This window comes from Hirundo rustica, chromosome 6 (genome assembly GCF_015227805.2).
Source record: "Hirundo rustica isolate bHirRus1 chromosome 6, bHirRus1.pri.v3, whole genome shotgun sequence".
Lineage (NCBI taxonomy): Eukaryota > Metazoa > Chordata > Aves > Passeriformes > Hirundinidae > Hirundo > Hirundo rustica.
Window position 1 is genome coordinate 23,011,125 of NC_053455.1, and position 19,028 is coordinate 23,030,152.

At 50.3% G+C, this 19,028-nt stretch overlaps 1 protein-coding gene across 1 annotated transcript; it reads left to right on the forward strand.

Moving 5' to 3' along the window:
• Positions 1 to 3,688: 3,688 nt before the first annotated feature.
• Positions 3,689 to 19,019, forward strand: TGFB3 (transforming growth factor beta 3). Its single transcript, XM_040065936.2, has 7 exons — positions 3,689 to 4,249; positions 9,602 to 9,765; positions 11,062 to 11,191; positions 12,690 to 12,797; positions 13,591 to 13,762; positions 14,223 to 14,376; positions 16,741 to 19,019. Exons 1-7 carry the CDS (start codon positions 3,766 to 3,768, stop codon positions 16,897 to 16,899), a joined length of 1,371 nt encoding a protein of 456 aa, XP_039921870.1. The 5' UTR covers positions 3,689 to 3,765; the 3' UTR covers positions 16,900 to 19,019.
• Positions 19,020 to 19,028: the final 9 nt, after the last annotated feature.

A 19,028-nucleotide genomic window follows, 5' to 3' on the forward strand; every position in this document is an offset into this window, starting at 1 on the left:
TGTTGTGCCAGGGTTTCTCTTTCCCAGTGTACAGTTTCAGGTGTATTCTCAGCTCTCAGTCTGCCTTACTTGTTTGGTTTTGCCCTCACTGTAAATCACACTGCTGCCACTCCCTCTCAGCTGAACAGCAAGTAAGAACTCCGCAAGCATTCCTTTCACAGACAAGTTCTCACATCTAAGCATGGACTCTCTCCATCTGGTTTCAGCACAAACCTGATCACACAGAATAGGACTAATAGAGTCCTCCACTAGTGCTGTTTATAGTTGATTTCTCCTTGACTCGCAGACACATGGATAGAGCTTGTATCTGGTCCTCCTATCCATGAGTAAGTCTGGGAAAGCAATCACACTTGAGCCCTCCCATATGCTTCTTGTCCTAGACCCTCTTTAAAGCAAAGGCACACGCATGTAATTAAAGCTACATGGTAGCACAATGACCACCTTATTCAGAATGGCCCAAAGGTTTTCTGAAGCGGCTCTTTGACAGCTGGATTTATGGGATGCGAGGCAATTCCAGTAGCAACAAGTGACACAGCACTGCACTTTCTTCCTCACCCAATCTTCACATCAGGCAGCCAGCCAGACTCCTGATTTTTGATATGGGCCAATTCATTAAAACATTAAGCTTCCACTGGGCAGCAAAGCACTCAGCAAAGACTGTTGCTATAGCCTGCTCCACATTAGCAGCATGCTCAGTTTAAGTTTAGCACCTCAGTTTAAGTTTTCTGCATTTTTTTTTTCCACCACACACCTCCCAGATATCTACCCCATCTCTAAGGCGTTTTGGAGGAGGGAAACAACTGCAAATATTTTTTATTTCTGTAGGCTCCAGAACAAAATCCCCTAGCAATTGCGAAGCTTCAAAGAAAATGTTGTTCCCTCTGGAAGGTGGAAGGGGCTTTGACAGGCAGCAAAGACCCACATGTTTGCCTGTCTTGGTCTCCATGAGGACAGATGAGGACAGCCCCAGCCAGAGTTGCCAAGTGTGCCATATTTCCTATGATACTCACAGGTTCAGTAGCCCTGTCAGGCTCTCCCTCAGCCTAGCTGGATTCCAGCATGAGCAAGACGTGCAGCCTGTTAATGACTGCTGCTCACAACCACCAGCATCACTTCCAGTGCATGTCAGACCATGGGGCTTCCCCACCTCTTTGCAACCCACAGAGCAACACTTGGAGCAGAAAGTGAGTGTCCCAGTACTGGAACCAGCAGGACACCTACATCCTTCTCCACTACTACTTCCAAACAGCAAGATCCCATTGCCAGCTTGTAACAGAAAAGTCTGATCTCAGTCATTAGCAACATAACCTTGCATTTTCTACTACTGTATTTCATCCCATTTCTCCTGTATTAGCCTTCAAAATTGCCTACCCCCTCCTACAGGATATCCCAGTCCTCCACTCTATCGACAATGCCTCCAGTTTTGGATAAGCAGCCAATTTCATTAGCACATCCATTTTGGCGTGCCAAGATCATTAATAAAGCCTGGGCCCAGGACCAGCCTCTGGGAAACTCTCGTAATTTCTTATAATTTCTGTACTTATCTCCATCTTAACTAATAACTCACCATGCGGCACTGCAGCAAATGGATTACTGGAGTCCAAAGCAATCAGTTTGACTGCACTGAGTGTGACCTCCAACCTGGCAGCAAGGTAGAGAAGATCCAAGTGTGGAAAAGCATCCAAAATTCATTTCAGAAGTGCCCAGGGAGCTCTAGAAACATCCACCCCAATCTACACAATAATATTCCATGGATAGTTAACGTCAACAGTCAGAATTTGCATCTTACTTCAAGTCAAAATTTGCCTGACATCATCTTGGAGCCACTAGATCTTGTTACATCTTTGCTCCATCAAAGAACTCTTAATTCCTCTTCCCCACGCAAAGCACAAGCAAACAGTGAACAGCTCACCATTACGTTTCCTTAGAGCCGCACAAAATGGCTCACAGGGCATCCAGCACCCCCAGCTGCCCCGTGGATTTTCTGTCAAGCTGTTTCACACTCCATGTCTTGGGTGAGCTGCTGTTCTCTGAGCTTGCAATGCTCTCCTAGCCCAAGGCCCCCGACCACGCAGGTAAGGGAATGTTCCCTGCAGCCGTACCCGGTGTTTCCAGACGCTTCCAGCTGTACTGTTGCCTATTGTTGCTGGACACCACCGCTCCAAAGGGCCACATGCCCTTGGGGCACCGCCTCTCCCAGAGCATGAAGATCCAGGACTTGCTTCCACAGAGGGTTGTGCCCACATCCCACCTTGCCCACAGCCGCGCAGGAGCTGTCCCTGCCCCGCTTTTCCAGCTCACCGCCAACCCAGCGGCTTGGCCGGTTCCTTTGCCAGCGCAGCCCGTGCTGCGAGTGGCTGCCATGGGTTGGGAAGGCACAAAGCCACTGGTTCAGGGGCTCTGGGTCTCAGCCCTCTGCTGGCCCCGGAGGAAGGGCTGGGTGCTGGGGGCAGGGTCCAGGCGATGCCAAGAGAAGGGCTCTCTGCGGACCGGGAAGCCCTCTCTGGTCCTCGGGAGAGCGGGCACGGGCCCAGCCTGCAGCGCTGAGGCGGGAGGCCAGTGTGGCGGGTGGCCGTAGCGAGGGGACACCCCGGGAGAGAGACTGGCATAGGCCCGGGTTATGAATTACAACCCCATCCACGGACGGTGCTTTCTCTCCCGCCTGTGGTCCTGGCCCCCTCCGAGAGCAGCGGATGCCCGACGTAGCCCCTTGACCGCAGCGAGGGCCGCCGTTACCGGGCACCCCCCCGAGCTCTCGTTGCCACCTGCCTTCGGGGCCGAGGGGCATCGCCCCGACCCTGCCGCCAGAGCGCTTCGGCCCGCGGGGCCGCCAGCCCCGCCGCAGCCCCCCGTCCGCAGCGCGGCGGCCGAACCCCGCCGCTTGGCCCCTCCCTCGGAAAGCAACCACATCGGGAAAGTATTCGGGGTATTTTTAGCGGCTTTTAATGCGATTTCGCGGTTGGAAGCGGGAGGGGCCTCCCCGCACCGCCCGGACCACCGGGAAGGGCCCGCCCGCCGCTGCGCGAGTGGCGCCAGCAGGGGGCGCCCGCGCGCCGCCGCCGGGGCGGTACGGCGGCCACGTCGGAGGGCGCGCGGGGCCGCCCCGCGCCGAGGGGCCCGGGGTGCGCGGGGCGAGGCGGCCCCGGCGAGCGCGGGGGGCGGCGGGGGTGCGACGTGGGGGGGGGGAGCGGCGGGGGCCGCGCGGCTGCCGGAGCCGTTAGCGCGGGGCTGGCGAGGCCGAAGGCCGGGCTTGGAGCTCCCTCCCCCGCCCGAGCTCCGTCCCGGGGACGTCATGGGAGGGAGGTATAAAATTTCAGCGTCGGGGCCGGGGGAGCGGCAGTGTGCGCCGGCGGGCCGGTGCGGAGCGGTGTCGCTGCACGGACCGGGGCACGGCGGCCGGCGGAACCCACGGGCGCGGCGGACGGCCCGGCGGCAGCGCTCCCGGCCGGGCGAGAAGCGCCGCGGCGCCGCGCTCCCGGGCGCCGAGGGCCGGGCGCCGGGCGATGTAGGGCGCGGGGCCCGGCGGGGGCATGAATGGTGCAGCGAGAGGGGCGGGCGCGGCGCTCCCCCCGCGGCGGCGGGGCGGCGCGGGCCGCTGACACGTGCGGCGGCGCGGCGCGGCGGGGCGCCCCCTGCTCCGCGGGGCGCGGGGCGGCGCATGGGGAAGGAGCGCGGCCCGGCGAGGCACGGCGCCTGCCGCTTCTCCTTGCGGAGCGCTGCCAGCTCTTCCTGGAAGTCCTGAGTCGCGCGCGGCGCAGTGAGTTCATGCACCTCCTCGCCAAGCCTCAGCCTGCGGGTTCTGGCGAGGCTGCCGCCAGCACACCGCCCGGTCCCCCGCGCCCTTTCGCCGCCGCTCGAGGGTCTCTCCCGGAGGCCCCCGCTGCCGCCCCCTCACACATGAAGATGTACGTGCAAAGGGCTCTGGTACTGCTCTCCCTGCTGAGCTTCGCTACCGTGAGCCTCTCGCTGTCCTCCTGCACCACCTTGGACCTGGACCACATCAAGAAGAAGAGGGTAGAGGCCATCCGAGGGCAGATCCTGAGCAAGCTGCGGCTCACCAGCCCCCCGGAGACCGTGGGGCCGGCCCATGTGCCCTACCAGATCCTGGCTCTCTATAACAGCACTCGGGAGCTGCTGGAGGAGATGGAGGAGGAGAAGGAAGAGAGCTGCTCTCAGGACAACACCGAGTCCGAATACTATGCCAAAGAGATTCATAAATTTGACATGATCCAGGGCCTCCCCGAGCACAGTAAGTGCGGGGCTCCCCCGTGCCGGCCGGGGTGCCGCGCCCGCGGGGCAAACTGCCCGGGATCCCGGGCGCGGGGGAGGGGCGGCCAGCCGGGGCCGAGGGGCGCCGGGCCCCCGCGGAAGGGGCCGCTTCCCCGGCGGGGCGGAGGCGGGCGGGGGGCGCGTCTCCGCCCGGCCGCGCCCGGCTACGGAGGTGAGCGGGAGCCGCGGGGCGGGGGGCGCTCGGACCGGCGGCAGGACGGCGCGGGGCTTGGCCGGCAGTGGGGACGGTGGGTGGCAGGGTCCGGGAGCGGCACCGGTCTAGGCCCCGGCCGGCAGAGGCGAGCCGAGCCCGCGCCTAGAGCCTTGACATCGGGACAGGGCGGGGAGGGGAAGCCTTGCGGGCGGCGGGGTGAATACTGCGCACCGGGCTGCGAGACGGCGCAGGTCTGGTGTTCGGGTGACAGCAGGTAGACGGCCTCCTCCCTGCTGAAGCTCCAGCGCCTGCCGCAGAGATACGGGCAACTGTCCGGTCCGTGCAGCACCCGCGCCGGCAGTAGAGAAGGTGGAGAGGCACTTGCTGGAGAGATTGCTGCTCGGAGGACACCGATGAAGGTGTTAGTCAGACAGTGTGAGCGTTCAGAGAGCTAGAAGAAGACAGCAGGGATGCTGAGCAGGTGTAAAGCAGACAGTGATGCCAAAGGGACCCCCAAGGGAACACAAGCACTGAAGAAACATGACAGATGTTGAGCAGGTGTGGAGCAGATGATGAGCAGGCCCAGATGTAGACACTAAACAGATTCAGGTGCAGAAGCTGAGCAGATACAAAGAGACTGAGCAGACATGAACCCACAGCAGATTGCAGATGCTGAGCACATGTAGGCACAAGCAGTCATTTTGGTCTGTTTAGGATTCTTTGGAATTGGAAGATGCGGTCATACCACTATCCAGGGTGTTCTCCTGTGATGTTGTGCCGTCCTGGGGATAAGATTTGAACACCAGCAGTTCTGGGAGGAGCTGTGACTTGGTGCAGGCAGTCTCAGAATGCAGTTACTCTGCCAGGTTTATGTTAATCTTGACATATGATGAGCTGGAATAAGCTACAATGTGGTAATGCAACAAATTTTACTTAATCTCTAGCAGACTGCATTCCATATGGTTATATGATTAGCTCTTAGCTCAGGAGACACCGAGATTCAAGGAACAGAAAGGGCAAAGGTTACTGTATTTCAGCATTTTTGACCTACTGAAGTATCATTCGTGAGATTATAAATATATGGGAAAACCAAGTGTCTGCAAAACAGTACAGCCACACTATGCACTAGCATTTTTGGGGGAAGAAAATGGGGAAAACACAGAGCACAACAGTGGCAAATGAAGTTAAGGGTGTGGATTTGGCTAAAATTTAGGGGAAAGTGGAATGAAGAAACAGTGCATGAAAAGGAGTGATGAGCAGGGATTGTGGCTTTGGGAAAATTCCTGTGGAAATGAATGATCCTGTCCCATGTCCCCATAGGACACTGGGTTCAAAAGACCAAACGGTGCTGAGATTAAATTTTTGTGAGTGGGCAGTGTGGATGCCACCACCCAAAGAGAGAGGGAACTTTGTAATTTGGTCACACTGGGGGAGACTAGATCCAGACAGGTCACGGTGGCAAGAGACACTCTTTTTGAAACCTGGGGAGTTTCATCGCTTACACCATGGCTGAATTTGGCCCCACATCTTCAGAAGTGGCTGGTGTTCAACTTTCCCATGACTCTGTCACTGTGCCAGGTGGTGATCTAAGAGCATTCTCTGAGCCAAAGTCAGTCTCCTGGGGGGGAGGGAAGAGGAGGACTACTCCGTTGAAGGAACTGCAGTGATCATACAGAGAAGTCTGAAATGTGTGCACGCTCACACAAACTGTTCTAGCTCCAGACTATTAGTCAAGTGTCACATTGGCTCTGAGAACCCATCCTTTTCAAAGATGCAAAGCCCAAACCTGAGGAGAGCTGAGGAGCAAAAATAGCAGGGGGGGAGAGCCAAGTTCTCCATCCCTTCTTTGAGTTGCCTGGTGACTCATGGAATGGTCTTTTCCCCTGTGCCTCTCAGGTACACTGCTTGAACTAAAAGTGATTTTCTTTCAGAGAATAACTCACTTTTGACCAGCCATTCACTTCAGGGATCTCATAAAACTCAGGTGGATCAGACCTCCTTAACCACTGACTTGGTTATGTTCAAGCTTGGGAAGCATCTGTAACAGTCCTGCAAATAGCTTTTCGCTTACCTTCCTGAAGGAAAAACAGATGCCATTTTCCAAGGCAGCTTGAGAGACAAGGCAATTAAAGTCATGGGTCACTAGGGCCAAGCATCTATTCCCTCCAAACTTGCCACCTGCAGAGTTCCAGATGGATCAACTTTTTTCTCTAAAGTCATGCAGCTTTGGCATGAAACACACCTTGGTGATTCAGGGGTATAATACAGAGTGAGGCAATACCTGCTCACAGACAGCCTACCCTTCCTTCTCATCAAACTTGAACTGCACAGCCATCAGCCTTCCCAGGGCTTGCCAGAAACAACTGTTTCTGCTGGATCCAGCAGCATGTGGTGAGCCTGCATCTCACTTAGAGCAGTGGTAGGAAGGTGGAAGCTCCCAAAAGAACCTACTCTCCGAATCACATTATCCACACAAAGAGGCCACCGGTCTCATCAGTGGTGCAGTGAATAGTTCTGGGCTGTTGACTCCACAGTAATAGCAGGGTCCAGTTGTGAGAATATGTCATATGAGACATAGCCTGGCATGGGTGCACAGTGTCACAGATTCCTGGTCTCCAGGCTTAGTTACTGCCACTGAGAGTTGTGGACTGGGAGAGCTTGCAGGAATATTGCCTCCAGGCCTTGTTCTGTGCTGGTGGTGAATAGGTCTGGATTCCAGTGTGATTAGCACACCTCAGCTGGGTCTGGACCAAATTCCCTGAAAAATCCCCTTGCTCCCTTTGCCTGTGCCCTCATGCAAAAAAGTACTTTGCCCCAAAGCTGTCAAGTTTCCTGGGAGTGAGACCTCTATCCTGAACCCCATGCTGTGAGAAACAGGCTCCAGTCTCACAGGGCTTAGAATGAAACAAAAAACACAGCTCCATTTCTGCATCACAGAGGACTTCTGTCCAGGGTACAAAGGGATCATGAAACTTTTAGGGAGGAGAAAAGAGCTATTACTGTTTTCACTGGGAAGGTCTCCCAAGACCAGCACCTTGATGGTGAAGTAAGTAGAAAGCAATATGGCTTGCTTTCTTTCACAGCAGGTGAAATTCAATAGAAGTAATGTCATGGCTGTCTAATTTAGCCAAAAACATTAAGGAGATGATAACAGATTAGTTGTTTCTCATCAGCTCTGTGCTGTAGGACCATATATGCAGACTCTAAATAGATTGTCAAATAAAGCACTGCTGTTGGAAACATACTGAGCTAGACTGACCAGTGGTCTGATGCAAAAAGGCATTTCTGATGATAATTAGAACACCGCTTATGGCCAGGCAGTCAGGTCTGAAATGAAAGAGCAGGCTGTTAACAGCACTATTAATAGGGCTAGGTGTACAAAGCAGCCTCAGGGGCTATTGAAGCACAGTATCTGCCTAGGCTAGGACACAGTCTAACATCAGTGTTAGACTTAAGCTAGGAAGTTGTCTTTAGGTACTTAATGAGAACTTTGGTTTTTGCTGGGCTTTTCTGCAGCATCAAGCCTCGAATTGGTCACAGGGATGGAGTCCCCACAGTGGGTGTTTGTGTGGCTGCAGGTACCCTTTGTATTGCAGGGTTTTTGGGCTGAGTGGGCCAGCTCGTGCCTGCAGTGGGGTGTGGTCTCCTGGGATTCGTGAACAGCTACCTCTTCAGTAACAGCCAGAGACTTTCCCGTATGGGAATGCTGTTCTGTTCATTAGTACTAATGACAAAAACTCCTCCAATTAAAGTCCAATGTCAGCATCTGGTCATTAGTTTACTGAGTAAAAATTCAGCACCCTAAAAACACATCCTTGAAAACTGGCAGGGTCCCGCTTGCTGAATTTGTGTGTAGCACAAGAGGAAGACCTTCATCTCCATCGATATGAGCGTACATCAGTGTTGCCGAAATCAGAATTTGGCATGGGAGGTGGACATCTGCACTCAGGTGCTGTTTGACACTATCCTATTTTCAGAAGCTGTTTCTCAGGGGAGATAGTGATGGTGAGGTCAAAAGAGGGGCCTGCAGGACTTCAGGAATGTAACCTGAAGATTGTTCCAACTAGGGCTTCTAGCCTGTTTGTCACAGGCTGGAACCGTGTCTGGGAACAGGTGATAGTTTTTCTTTCTGTTTGTTTAGAAGCAACTTAAATATTAGCAGATAAAAGAGCCTCCTGCTGCATTGGACAACAGTCAGACGTCATCTGAGAGACTCTGCAGGGCTGCAAACAAACCTGCATGTGGACATAGAGCAGGAGCTGCTGTGTCTTGTCTGCAGGAAGCTTTCATGATGCTAGAGCCTGGAAGGCTAACAAGGTCAATAGGAGAGAAACGACAGCAACAACAAAGACTTCCAGGAGACCAAAATGGCCCCTTTGATGAGAGTGTTACTTGCTCTGTTTTGGACCCTAAAGGTTTTACCTCCTCTCTTTTGAGGCTTCTGTGAAAGGGGTTTTTCTGTTCAGCAGGCACACATGGAAGCAGAAAATTGCTGTATTATTTCCTGTCCATGTGTGTGATCTCCACAGGCCCAGTACTATTCATGAATTCCTTCTCCAGTTCATGAGTGAGAACCAGTTTTAAACCCTAGTTCTTTCAGTACACACTGGATAATCACTGCCCTGAAGAGTCTTTGACACCTCATGCTTTGTGGTTTTTGACACTGGGTGGCTTTCATTCTAGGAGGCAATGTCAAGATTCAGCAGCAATGGGATCACTTCGTATGTGGCTTCATGTCTCCATCATGAGCAGAATAACAGCATCCTAGCTGTTGGGAATAGGCCCCACTAACTGCAAGTGAGGTCGTCCCATTGTCTGGGCTTAGGTTGTCATTTTGGTTGCAGCCAACTCATGAGTATTAGCAACATTTGATAAGCAGAGTTAGAAGACAAAATAATAAACATACTGTGGGTTGATCTTTACTTATTCTTCATCTTATGGCATTGAAATTATAATGGCAGTAAGTGGGAATGTTTGCAAAACGTTGCAATGTGGACCCAATTTGAGTTCATTCATCCTGTGTTATGTTGAGCTAGATTGCCGTGCTTCACAGGTGGCAAGATGTTTGAGTGACAAGTCTACTGGAAAGCTCTTTCTCAAACAATATTTATAATATTTATTTGAGATCCTGCCTCTCAGAGATGCAGTTCTCAGTGTTTCTATATTTATTTCTCCTAGATGAGTTGGGCATTTGTCCAAAAGGTGTCACCTCCAATGTGTTCCGCTTTAATGTGTCGTCAGCGGAGAAGAACAGCACCAACCTATTCCGGGCTGAGTTTCGGGTGCTGCGCGTGCCCAACCCAAGCTCCAAACGCAGTGAGCAGCGCATTGAGCTCTTTCAGGTGAGTAATCTTATCACTTTCCCCAGTGTCTGAGCCCAGAATAGCTTGAATCCTTAATGGCTGTCTCAACTGGTATGTGCAGAGCCATAGAAGAAGGAAGAAAGAAGAAAGTACATACTGTAACCCAGGCTTCTTCCACCATATGCAGTGATACAGTCACCTTCCTTTCCTTTTACAATATGATGCTGCCCTTTTCCCAGTTGGAAGGGGAGCCCCTCATCAGTGGAGCAGCTCTGAGCCTTCTATCACATCATGTGTAGGACCCTTGGCAGTTTTATTCCTTTGACTGTTGTAGTACAGTTGGTGCTAATCCAATGGATGGAGCTCTCTGTCTTGTCACTGATTTACTGGAAAAACAGTGCTTGCTTTCAATGTTCCCTTCAGCAGCAGCTCCCCAGAAGCACAATTCAGGCCACCTGTTAATCCAGATACTTCATCTGGAGTTTCCTTTGAACCTAGGGACTGACAGAATAAGGTCTGGGTCAGTCTTGCAAGTGGTAATAGGCTGAACTGGACCACATAATTACAGAGATTAGCACATTCCCAGAGGCTCATGTCTGTCCACTTTTCCATAAGCATGCAGCTAAAATTGTCTTTGGGTGGTAGTTCTTGAGGACTTCTTGGAATCCAGCATCAAAGGTCAGAGCAATTCTCCACCACACAACTGACAAGCAGGTGATCTCAGAACTTCTCCATAGGTTCAGTGGTCTGTGGAGTCGATCTGGGGTCTCCAGGAGGAAACACCTTGAATGTGCTGTGGTTGTTTGTCTGGAAGTGGAAAGAGATGTCAGAGCAGAGGCAGAGGTCTCCAAACCTGAACAGCCCTGGTGTGTTTTGACAAAAGTTGAAGAGTACAGGACACCTGAAAATGCCACAGTGAGCACTCAGTAAATTGGCTTCCTGGGCTGGTGACTTGTGGCAAGATGCAAGAACACTGGTGGTTGTAGTCTGAAATCCAGATCCATATTCCACAGGTGTATACAAAAACAAGTCCATCCATTAAATGAATTGTCGTGTGCTTCTGCCTCTATATGTGTGCTCCAAAACAATTCTGAATTGAGAGAGGTGGGCTGCTTAGGACACAGAAATAAGCATTGTGTAGATGATCTCTGGAGTTCCAGTTGGTTGTGAAGCATGTCCTTCTCACCTGACCCAGGGTATTCCTGGTGTCTCACTTGCCAAGACCAACCTTCTGAATTGGCTTTTAGCAAGCTGTGGGAGAAAAAAAGACAGAAGACTGTCCCTTCCTTCTACCCAGCACTCGATGATTTTTTTCTACCATTCCTTCTGACACAGATCCTTCGGCCAGACGAGCACATAGCAAAGCAGCGGTACCTCAGTGGCAGGAATGTGCAGACTCGGGGCTCCCCTGAGTGGCTGTCCTTCGATGTCACCGAGACCGTGCGTGAGTGGCTTCTGCACAGAGGTAGGGGTCTCAACTAGACTGGGTGTCAAGGCATCCACAGAACTAGGGATCAATGTTCACAGAAGTATCTTTCTGCTCCCCTTGTTGCAGGAGCTTAGTTCACAGAGAGGACAGGTTCTTTCGGTCTGAGAACAGGCCTTCCTCCAGAGAGCTTCCTCAATGCTGACACTTGCTAGATTCTTGCCTCTTTCCTGGAGGCCCCACCCTGTACCTCTGTGGGCTGAGTCAGAACGAGGATTCATTCCCTGGAGGAAATTCTTTACAACTAAGCCCAGAGGGGACCACTCTGCCTGTCTAAATGATCACAGAAAATGACAAATGCTTTGCTTAAATTTTCATGTGAATTACAGCAAATGTAGTATGGGAAAAAGCAGCAAGGATCCTGGTTTATTTCGCTGTGTACAGCTTGTCAGGTATAAAGGCGAGGAAATACCAGAGACTGACACACCTAGACAGATGGAGGCTTTAACACTGCAGAGAACGTACCTCTGCTACCACTGGACAGCCCAACAGATAGTTACAGGGCAGTTCCCGGCAAGAACACTGACCCCATTCACAGCTGGAGAGTAAGGCATCGTGACTCACAGCTGGATTGGCTTCACAGATAGAAGCTAGGTGCCACTGAAGACTGGAATGCAGGTACTGGCAAGCAGCTACTCCCTGAAAGGGTGAGCTGTGAGCTAGCAGGCTCCTCCTGTTTCAGGTAATCTAAGTTGTGTCCTGAAAGCTGAAGTTCAGAGCTGAAACTGCAGCAAGCTCTGGGCTGGCACACTAGCTGACAAGACATCACAGAGTATATATAGTACTGAGGAAAAAGGGTGCTAGGCACCTTGTCAATGCCCCAGGAAGCCAGGTGTTTTAATTCATGGCACAACATAAAAAAGGAGCTTTCATAAGAGTCTTATGTTCCTGTAGTCAGGCCCACACAGCATGACTGGTCCAGGAAGTTATTATGAAAGTAGATTTGCCTCTGGAAAGTCTGTGTGACTTAGACTGCTAGCAGTTCAACAAAACAGGAGGTTGCAGCTGCTGAGAAAAATCCTTCCAGTAAAATTACTTGTCCATATCCAACTTGCTTATTTTCAGATTTCTCCTTCAGACACTAAGCAGAAGCCAGATAATAGGTACTGAGGATGGCAAAACTGATTTAAGAGGCCAAACGTCAGCTCTTCAAAATACTTGTTTTCCCAGGGAAGCTCCTTGAAGCTCACAAATGTTTTTGGATGCTGAATAGCCTAAAAAAAGTAACAAGAAGCACCCTTCTTACCTCTCCAGAAAGTTCCTTTTAGCAAGATCAAGACTTTTGGCAAAGGTGAAGCTGGTGGATTTTTCTTCCTATTCTTCCCAGGGCAGCGTCTGTTCCTCAACTCTGATAACATTCCTGACTCTGAGACCAACCCATTGTCTAGGAGTTAGCACAGCATGTGTAAAACTTCCTTATGCCAGGAGCTGTCCCAGCTGAGAAAGACTGTTTCTCACAGAGTCGTCTTCTTTGCAGAGTCCAACCTTGGCCTGGAAATTAGCATACACTGTCCTTGCCATACTTTTCAACCCAACGGGGACATCTTGGAGAATTTGCACGAAGTGCTGGAGATCAAGTTCAAAGGTGATAAAGAGCTGGGTTAGGGGAGGCTGTTGGGGAAGGAAAAGCCTCAAGCATATAAAGAAAAAAATGAGGTCCTGCTTTGTGTATTCAAGTACTTTACATTGTGTAACATTTGTCTTAAAACATATACATCTGGGTTTGTGTTCGTTATATGGGTATATCCACTATATATACAGGTTACAAAAAGAAGCAAGGGCAGGCTGGGTGGTTTTGCATGAATGTCTGCAAAAAGGAGTAATTTTATATTTCAGCTTCTCTCTGGGAAGTTCAGCTTGATGCCTTCTCAGATTTCCACAGAGGTTCTACTTTCCAGTTAGGGTGACTGAAACACAAGGAAGTTAGGCATCCTGTGTGAGGTGGCTCAGAAAGTCAGTGGCTTGGCTGGCCTAAGAACTAGGAACCTCCTGGCTTACAGCCCTGGGCAGCAGCCACTGGCCCCCACAGGCTCCATTTCTGAGGCTGTTCTGCAGAGTGCCAATTATCTGACATCTTCTTTAAACCATTCATCTTCCTGCCTATCCTGGGACTCAAGCCAGAAGTGAGTGGGATGGATTAATGGCCCCACCAGCAGTTTGCAAATGGTAAAACAGGTGGCCCATAAGCCTCTATTTCAGGCCTGCAACAGTCAAATTCATCAGAAATAAAGGGGTCTGTGTGAGGGAAGAAGTAAGTAGACACGGTGCCTGAAACCTGGTTCAAGAGCAAACATGAGAGTGGTAAATGTATTGAAAGGTGTGGTTGCATCCTCCACTTCCATGCTGATTTCTTCTTCGTGCATCCTCTTTTTCTGAAGGCATTGACAGTGATGATGACTATGGCCGTGGGGACTTGGGACGCCTGAAGAAGCAGAAGGACTTGCATAATCCCCACCTCATCTTGATGATGTTACCCCCACATCGACTGGACAGCCCCGTGTTGGGAAGCCAGAGAAAGAAACGGGCCCTGGATACCAACTACTGTTTCCGGTTAGTGAGAAACGTGCTCAGATCCTGTGCCTGAGGTGGGCAGGCCTGGAGAGACTCCCTGCCACCGGAAAAGGCAGAGCCCTTCAAGTGGGTCACCCAGAAGGGCCACTGGCCAGTTCAGCAGAGGTGCTGTGTGCTTCTGGCAGAGCCACCGGTTCAAAGAGACCCACAGGCACCTTCCAGGAGCTCAGGCTGGGCAGGGCCCCGCAGCAGCCCCGTGGAGGTTGCTGGAGCAGCTGGGTGCTGCCTCGCAGGGCGGTGCGAAAGCCGCCTGCCAGCAGCACGAGCGGTGCCCGGCTGCCGAGCTGCCACCGCTGCCTGGCTGTGCCACGCCTGGCACATGCAGCCACCACGTCCCACCAGCACTGCTGGTGCGAGTGCTTCTGCTCAGGAAGGTGCATCTCGCAACTGCATGTAAGGCCCCCCTTTGGATTCACTGTGTCTCACTACTTTGTTTCAGGAACCTGGAGGAGAACTGCTGCGTGCGTCCTTTGTACATTGACTTCCGACAGGATCTTGGCTGGAAATGGGTCCATGAGCCCAAGGGCTACTTTGCTAACTTTTGTTCAGGCCCTTGTCCGTACCTTCGCAGCGCAGACACCACTCACAGCACGGTACATCAGTATATTATCCTGCCAGGGCCTGTGGCTGTGATTGCCCCTTCCTCCCTAAGTCTGATCAATATCCAGTCTCTTTAAAGCAGCTTAAGTAGTTCAGATCAATATTCGTGAAAAACATTGCAAGGAAACTGCAGAAAAAAGCCTTGGTGGTTCAGCAGGGAAAAGGTGCTTGCTTTGGAGTCAGTACTGAGTCTGCTTTCAGGTAAATCTTGAGGAGAAAGATGCTGTTGTCTCTTGGATAAGATGTGAAACAGCAGGACTGATGGTTTTAGGGTATTTACTTGGAGTGGTCGTAGCATTAACTGAATTGTTCACATCAAACATCAGTTCTGGTAATTATCTTCTTCCTAAATTTCTCCTGCAATCTGCACTATGCAGAGGATTTTTCAACACTCTGTGCCAGGCTGTCATGAAAAACTGCTGTGCAGTGGCATGTGCCTGCCATCTGCTCCTAAAGGGGCAGCTATAGCTCAAAAGTGCATGGAAATCCATGTCTGTTTCCAGAAGTGAACACAGCCATTCAGTAAGATCTCCTTTCTCACAGGTATCCTTTCCAGCTGCATAAATCCTACCTGACCTACAGCAGGGAGGAAGCTACTAGGCAGTGAGATTTTTGAGTGAAAACTTGGCAGAAAGCAAATGTCTTTAGGTAAATTAGGCATAACCTCTGATCTTTGGGAAGAATACAGTCTGAGCCTGGCTAGAGCAGAAGAAAATAAATAGAATAGCACAGGAATGGGAAAAGTATCGAGAGGAAAAGACAAAGGATCAGACAGCCCACTGCTGAAGCAGGAAAGGACAGAGGAAAATCATGTGCTTCTGCCCACAAAAGACAAAAGGCAGCAATCCAGATAATGCAACAGCTCACACACAAATTAACTTCAGATTTCACTAAAAAAGCTTCTGGAAAAAGCAGATTCAGCTGAAGAAAAATAACTAGGTAAAGATGGTATTTCAGAAAAGATGCTAACATTTTCTTGACAGCTTGGCAGTCTGCATAGCAGTAAGGTTCACTGAAGCTCAAGGACTAATATCAGTGGGAACAGCTGATCTGTGGGAATGAAGAAGTGAACAGATGCTGGGCAGTAAGCACAAGACAAAGCAAGGGAATGAACAGCTTTGAAAGGGTAATGGGCATGTAGCTTTACCATCTGGTTGTCCTGAGAAGCTCTCTAGAAGGTAACTGGACTGAATCAGTGTGAGAGACAGGGGACTTTAGAATGACTCCTAATGATCGTAAGCGAGAGGAAATGAGCAAGCGTTAAGGTCAGTGAAGTGATCAAAGAAAACTTTAGAACAATATAGCTGCTGACAGCTTGCCAGCACCACTTAGGAAAGACATGATGAAAAGAAAACTTCTCACCAGTCTGTTTAATTTGCTGTTGAGTAGTGGCCTCAGAGCACATGATACCCTGTGGACAGCTAGGGGTACTTTGCTTAGGATCCCAGAGAGTACCACAACAACAGTGATGGATGGATCTGGATGGTAGAACTGGATGTATCCTTAGCACCTGTCATTCCCAAAGATTGTTAAGTAGATAAAATGCAATGTGCCAACGTTTGTACCAGAGAGGCACTGAAAAGACCACACTAGTGCAGGTGAGATCATGCTCACTGCTGAGAAGTGGTCACCTCTGGCAAGAAATGTGGCAACTGTTCTGTAGTGGTTACGTGGCTGTAAAGTATAGTCATCTGTGGGCTGGGGCCAGCTGGGAGGAAGAATCCAGTGGGGTCCCACAGGACACTGTCCTGGCTCCAGTATTATAGTGTAATGACTTGGAGGAAGGAGTGGAGGGAGAAGGCATCAGACAGTTCAAAGCTGGGAGGGAATTGTGGATACTTGAGAGGACTGGCATCCATCCAGTGCTATCTGCAGATATTGGTTGAAATAAGCAGCATGGATATTCTTTCTTCTGGTTTCTTTAATAGAATCCAAGACAGCATGGCCCCAGGCTGGTTACACCCAACCTTTTTAAAAGCAAAAATTGTGACACACTGCTGTACCAAATTAGAGATTAAAGGAGACAACTACTTGTACTCCTTCAACCCTTAAGCATCAGTTGCAGAGAGCTAGGGTATTACAACTAGGAAAACAAAACAAAACAAAACAAACCCACAAAAAAACCCGCAATACCTCAAAACAAAAAATTCTTAAGAGTCAGGCCAGGGCAGGTGAGACCCTTTAGAAGCAGGCCATGATCAGGAAGTGACAGGGGAGTATTACTCATCTCAAGGGAAATACCTCTGATGAGCATAATACAAACACCTAGAGACTTGTTGACTTGGCAGCCCCTTCCTGTCCTCAACTAACTTAAATATATTCCTGACTTTGTCATGACATTTACTTTGTTCCTGCAGGTGCTGGGTTTATATAACACACTGAACCCTGAGGCATCTGCTTCACCCTGCTGTGTTCCCCAGGACCTGGAGCCACTCACTATCTTGTACTATGTCGGGAGGACCCCCAAAGTGGAGCAGCTCTCCAACATGGTGGTGAAATCCTGCAAGTGCAGCTGAAAGGCCCCCTGGCCCACCCAAAGCCAAGGAAAAAACTGTCAGCACCCACTCTCCTGCTCCCAGGCTAACAAAAAGAGAACAGGGGGTCAGAGACTACGCATGCTGAGGGCCAAGTGCCAAATCTTGAGAGTCTGGCAGCCCTTGGGGATTTCTTCTGGAACACTCCTTGGTCGTCTTGGCAGTGTAATGTTCCTTCTAGGAAGTATATTGTGATACAAAGGCCACACTCTCCAAAATGGCTGGACAGTTGGTTTGGAAGAAAAGGATAATGTGGAAGAACTGCTGTGTTTTTGAATGCTGGGTGGTTGAGATGGGAAAGCAAGAGAACGAGAAAGCACGTGAAAGGGAGAATGGAAAAGGGGAGATGTTTTCTATTCTTGCTTTAGCTATCTTAAGACCTCAGCCCTCCCCATTAGCCTGAAGTATTAAAGGTTCTCCCTGTAGTAGGAATTTTTGAAGGTTTCCTTAGAGAAGGAAAATGCACCAAGCAGGGAAGCTGCTAAGAGAAGAAGTGCTCAGAGATACACTTAAGACTTTTGTTCCTCAGAGCTGTGCTCCAGGACTCCTGCAACTGAAACTGCGTCTGCCAAAACCTCTAAGTTCAGTTGATAGGATCCTGGCTATTGGGTTCCAAATGCAAACTGCAAGGCTCCCAGTCAGCCTACCAAGGGCGAGCAAATACAAGGAAAGAGGGTGCTGAGTCCATCTTTGGAGAGACTGATGTCTCCATTCAGCTCATTTGCCTTCCTGGAGTTTCTAAGAGATGGTTTCGGGGGTCAGGGCAGGAGCATCTGTGGGTACCTGAATACGGGACCTGTTCATTTGTGATCTGATACACCCTGAGGACCTCTTGTCTGTTGTGGTTTGTGAGATGCTTTGGGGTGTTCTGCACCTGTTCTGCATGATGACCTGAACTTGGTCTCACCTGCCAAGACTTAAAAAATAGTAGTCTCAAAAACTTTATAAAAAATAAATATTTGGGGGGGTGGGGGGAGATGTAAATTTTTTCACAAGCAAGTTTTTTGTTGGAGGGTTAGATGATTTGCTGGTTTTAAACTGCTACTGCTATGGCATACTCAGTCTAAAATTTTTACCCTTTCCAAAATGTTTCTTCAAAAGAACAGATAGAATTTAGGTCAGCAAGAAAATCCAAAAATGGAAATTTCTTATTACCCTCAAACTGTACCTGGTGTAAATGTGCCCTGTTCCAACCTAGTCCTTCAGACATGTACATCACCGCTGGCATCTGCTTTTGATAGATTCATATAAAGCTCCCCTCAAACATAAAACACTTTCAGCAATACTGTTTAAATGTCCAAGGCAATGCAGTTGCCACAGCTGACAAATGTCATATGTGCATTTGAAGGTATGTATTGTCTGCCAGTACAGACATGTACATCCAGGTAGATAACACACCCTTCCTCTCATGTACCGATTTGATGCTCATAAAAAAGATTACAGATGCTGCCCGGGCAAGAAATCAATGTGGTCTTTTAAATGGGCTTTTGCAGAGATACTCACAGAGGTAAAAAGCTCTGGTGCTGAATGCCACATGAGACTCAGAGGCTGTCTCTGACTTGTCAAAACACAGCTACTTAAAGGTCATATTCTAGAGACCACAGAGGTTCCTCCCTGTCTCCTCCCAATTCCCGGCCCCCAGCAACTGAGTGTAAAATGACACCTAGCTGTTAATCACTTGCAGCCAGGGCTCTCCAGGGTCAGCTCAGAATCCAGCTCTTCCATCAAGCCCTTCACAATAGTGGCTGCTTCCATATAGTTCATGAGGCTGCCAAACCGTGTAAACTCAATTGTCTTAATAAACCATAAACATTTCCTGAACCATCACTGACTGGATAGAGGTTAGCAGCTGGATAGAGGCCAGTGTAGGCAGCCTGCCAGCCTATGTGCCATTTGGCCAGGGCACACGTGCCCTGATAGAGGCACTCCCCAGTGCTTTATCCTTTTCATCTCTCTGGGGCTCCCTGACCTATGTGATTGGTGTGATGATGAAAGCTCTGATCAGTCCTGCAGCACTACAGTATCACTGTGCACCTCTTCATGCCCAGGCTTCCTGCCACCTGCCCAGGGAGGCAGCAAATAAATGCACTATGACTACACCACCATGCTGA

What these genes read in the sequence shown, in the direction of transcription:
- TGFB3 (XM_040065936.2), top strand. Translation starts at nt 3,766, where the DNA reads ATGCACCTCCTCGCCAAGCCTCAGCCTGCGGGTTCTGGCGAGGCTGCC. An exon ending in GCTGGAGATCAAGTTCAAAG is followed by an intron (nt 12,798 to 13,590) that starts GTGATAAAGAGC and finishes CTTTTTCTGAAG; the next exon opens with GCATTGACAGTGATGATGAC. An exon ending in GATACCAACTACTGTTTCCG is followed by an intron (nt 13,763 to 14,222) that starts GTTAGTGAGAAA and finishes ACTTTGTTTCAG; the next exon opens with GAACCTGGAGGAGAACTGCT.